The sequence below is a fragment of the Rhinopithecus bieti genome, unplaced genomic scaffold (genome assembly GCF_001698545.2).
Source record: "Rhinopithecus bieti isolate Rb0 unplaced genomic scaffold, ASM169854v2 scaffold_6012, whole genome shotgun sequence".
Classification (NCBI taxonomy): domain Eukaryota; kingdom Metazoa; phylum Chordata; class Mammalia; order Primates; family Cercopithecidae; genus Rhinopithecus; species Rhinopithecus bieti.
Window position 1 is genome coordinate 2,763 of NW_016844490.1, and position 4,164 is coordinate 6,926.

Below are 4,164 nucleotides of genomic sequence, written 5' to 3' on the forward strand. Positions count from 1 at the left end.
CTATGCCATATTATGCAATTTTTCTGGAACTATGTAAGTAAATAAAGTAAATGTTTGTTTCCTTTCTTGATATCCCTTTTTCAAGCTTCTGATGAGAGAATCCCTTGTCCTCAACGTCTCATGATTACTAATTTTGCTTTTTTCATTGAAATGGAAAGTTATGAGAGGATGTTTTGCGTTTGCTCTTTAATTTCAACTGATCCTTTTGGATCCAGTTTCTGCTTATTACTTCCACTTGTCCAGTTCTCATAAGGTCAGCATTGATCTGTGTTCCCACTGTAGTGAATGGTTTCAATCGACAGAGCAGTTTAATGACATTTAACATAGTATTAATCAAAATAATGAAGAAAAACAATGATAAAATATTGTAATTAATTAAAATGTCATAATTTCAAATCAAAATATTAAACATATTAAAGTGGTTTGGCAGTCCATCAAACTCACAAAATCTATCCAGAGACAAATAAATTTTTTAAAGTAAAAATTATTCAGAGAAAAAAATCTACATTCTTTTCAAAGTCCCACTCTATTTCTCTCCTCCAATTCTGAAAACAAAGTTTTCAAGATCATTTTCTATATGTATTGTCACTGATTTCTCTTCTCTGATTCACTCTTCCAGCTTACTCCACTATGATTAACTCCACCCAACTAGCTCTATGAGTGACAATGCCAACTATTTTCCAGATGTAGTGGACACTTTCGATCCACATTTTGCATGAATGCATTGATTCTTCTAAGCAGTTTCAGTCTTTTAAATATGCTCTTAACATTCTGTCTTGTCCCAATGCATGGCCATTCCAAATCTTTCCTGGTTCTTCTCTCCCTTTAAAGTTGAAGTTTGCAGGAATAAATTTTAAGTCTTTTTGTCATTCTATTCAACCTATGTGACAACTTCTGTTTCCAGGTTTTCACTTCATAGTATTGCTTCTAAATTGCAGACAAAAATATCAGGTTGCCAATGGACACTTGCACTTAGATGTCTATTTCTCTAATATAGAGGATATCTACTACTTTAAAAAAATTTTTTTGATATGCCTTCCTTCAGTTTTACTGAATTTCATTTGTTTTTATTTCTTCTCACTATAGCATTTAAGGTACCAGGTATTAGAAAGTAGAGTTATTATTTTCCTTACAAAAATAAAAGACACAAGAAAGCGAAAACTATGTTTGTTATGTTCACCTAGATATCCTAAAGGCAATATAAAACTTGGCTTAGAGAAAGTCAATTTTTACTTACAATTTGGATATAATGATGATGGGTAAATGAATTGTACCACCCATTCTTTAATGAGATTGCACATTTGGGCTTGGTATTTCTTTATTAAAGAATAAACAAATAATACAAGAAGTTTTAATACTAAACATTAATAAAAAAGCAAAATAATATATTGACTACATATAAAGAAGATATTTTGATATAACAAATACAATGTAAAAGTATACATAATAATATATGGAAAAAATTTAAATCTTATAAATAAATAAATATTTTAATAGATAGATAAATAGATCTATCAGCATGGTCATCTGTAGCACAGGTAAACATGATGTTTCCTTAAACTCCTGAAAACATTTGAAAATTTTGATTCAACTCGTGTAGTTGTCATAGCAGAAATGAGTCTTTGAAATGGCAGAAGTCATGGAAGTGTGGAATGGTGTATTAGTCAATATGGATCATTTCCATGTTGAACCAGCTTTCATTCCTTCCTCCTTAATCTTTCTCGTAAGTTTGTTGAAAAAGAGAGGGATCTCATGATTTCTGCTCTGACAACCTCCCAGGCACAACGGCTGTATTTCTTCTCCATCAGATAGAGGGTGATTCTTTGGAAGTATTTCCTCACAGCCAGGATGGGGTCCTCATTCATCAAGGGAGTCTCTTCCACTCCAACCTCCTGCATCACACAGGCTTCCAGGTCATTCAGTTGCTGGTAAAGTTCCGTGGAAAATTTTTCTAGGAGATTCTGTTCCCAAGCAGCAGATGAGTCCTTTGTGCTGAAGAGATTGAAGGTCTGCTGGATCAGCTCATGGAGGACAGAGATGGCTTGAGCCTTCTGGAACTGGTTGCCGTCAAACTCCTCCTGGGGGAATCCAAAGTCATGTCTGTCCTTCAGACAGGAGAAAGGAGAGATTCTTCCCATTTGTGCCAGGAGTATCAAGGCCCTCCTATGACCCAGGCTGTGGGTCTGAGGCAGATCACAGCCCAGAGAGCAGATGGATTTGTAGCTGAGCACCACCATGGCCATCAGTAAAGAAAAGGACAGGGCCATTGGGATGTTGCAACTATTGCTAGGCTACTTGAGGTGGGTAACTTTGAACCTTGGCCTCTAGGTTTTCTGAAGGCTTTGCTCTGGGCATAGGTCTTAAATAGTGAACATACTAATTTCCATTTTCTAAATGCTCTAGTTTTACTTTCCATCTCTGTTTTTACTTTCTTTATTCACTCTCTACATGTGTTTAAACATGTTTTTAATTATTTTTCATCATTGCCTATTTTTCCCCTGCACTCAAAACATTTTATGGTAATTTTTTTCTAATTGAAATCTTCATGAAATTTTATTAACACAGATTTGGCATATCTATTTATGTATGCTGTGTATATCCCTACTTCACAGATAAAAACTATAAACTTTGCTCTTTTTATTCAATGTAAAGTTAAGAATGACAGAAAAGTTAACCTAAAATCTAAGTTTAAAAGCTATTGACATTTAATTTAATTTGATAAGTATATTTGTGGAATAACTTCTAATGTAATTTGTTCATGTAAATTTTGTTGTGTCAAATTACATATGCAAAATAAAATCTATATAAATACACATTAATCATGTGAATGTAATTACATACTTAATCATTCAAAACTGCTAAAATATGAATAATTTTTTAAAATTTTCTTATAGTGTATGAAGCTTTGAATTTTGCTTTATATGAGAAAATAATTTGCAAACTTCACAGGTGCAGTATTCATCCAGATATTGCCAACACTTTTTTCTTTTCAGCACTTGACATAAATATTTATGTGTTGACTAACTTTGTAGAAATAAATCATATAATATAAGCTATATGCATTTATTTCTCAAAGTCTACAAAACATCCTGAAGAACTGAGGATCAAACCTAAGTAATAACCATAAGACAGTCAATGGCAACCCAAAGGTATGCAGGCTAAAACCACAAAGTGTGGATAAGACTTTAAGATCCAGCAGAAAATTGACAGAAAGTCCTACAATCACAGTCATCTATTTGCCCTAGGTTTGTGACACTGATCTTGCAAATATTTTGAGTATCTTCACGAACTCCATATCAGTGCTTCTAATGTGCTACACAACAAAACCCAATGAGAAAGATGTATATTAAGCAATCAAATTTTGTTGGATAGACTTGTTGGAGAGTCACAAACTATTGTAATGGGTCAGACTTGTTTATACTATGAGAACTAATTTTGTACCCTTCGAAGAAGTATCACTCCAATAAACATATGTGACTTAGAAAATATTATCAATTAAATCATTTTGTCATTTTCATTGATGTTCAAATTCTCTAAAGGTTTTCAGAAGTTCCTATCCAAGTCAATTCTTATCGAATAAAAAAGACCATCTTTGTTCTAAAATCATAAATTTATAAATATTGAATATTATCACGTAAATAATGAACTTTCAGAGTGGTCCTGAACTCTGACTCTAACTTTTATTTTGCATAAGTAGTTAGTTTGTCTTGGCCCTATAGATACTGAGTCCTTAAATGGAATGAGGTCTGCTTTAGCAAATAAGCTATTTAGTAAGAAGAGTTTTACTAGTTTCTCATCTTTTCTTCTACTAGGAAGTGTTCAAGAATGACGCTATTCTGCTTTTCATGGCCATATTTGCTGTGATTATAATAGACAATGACAAAATTTCCATTCAGCTCTTACTGAGAGTCAATAATGCCCATGTAGTTTACTGCTAAAACCACTGGGATTCTAGTTTTCTTAAGGTGCATGTAGATCTGGGGATCCCAATTGCAAGAGCAGTACAATATCATCCTCTGCCCAGCACTATATTAACCATTTATGACTTCATCCCTGATCTGCCTTCTACTTTGTTATAATTGAAAATAACTAGCCTGTTGTCAAATACCGAGTCATATATCTAAATTCAAACTCTCCAATTCACACAGTTTATAGGAATCAGAC

The 4,164-nt window shown here is 33.2% G+C and overlaps 1 protein-coding gene across 1 annotated transcript; it reads right to left on the minus strand.

Moving 5' to 3' along the window:
• Nucleotides 1–1,629: 1,629 nt before the first annotated feature.
• Nucleotides 1,630–2,315, minus strand: LOC108525122 (interferon alpha-10). Its single transcript, XM_017866194.1, has one exon. The coding sequence runs from the start codon at nt 2,265–2,267 to the stop codon at nt 1,698–1,700; it is 570 nt and encodes a 189-aa protein (XP_017721683.1). The 5' UTR covers nt 2,268–2,315; the 3' UTR covers nt 1,630–1,697.
• Nucleotides 2,316–4,164: the final 1,849 nt, after the last annotated feature.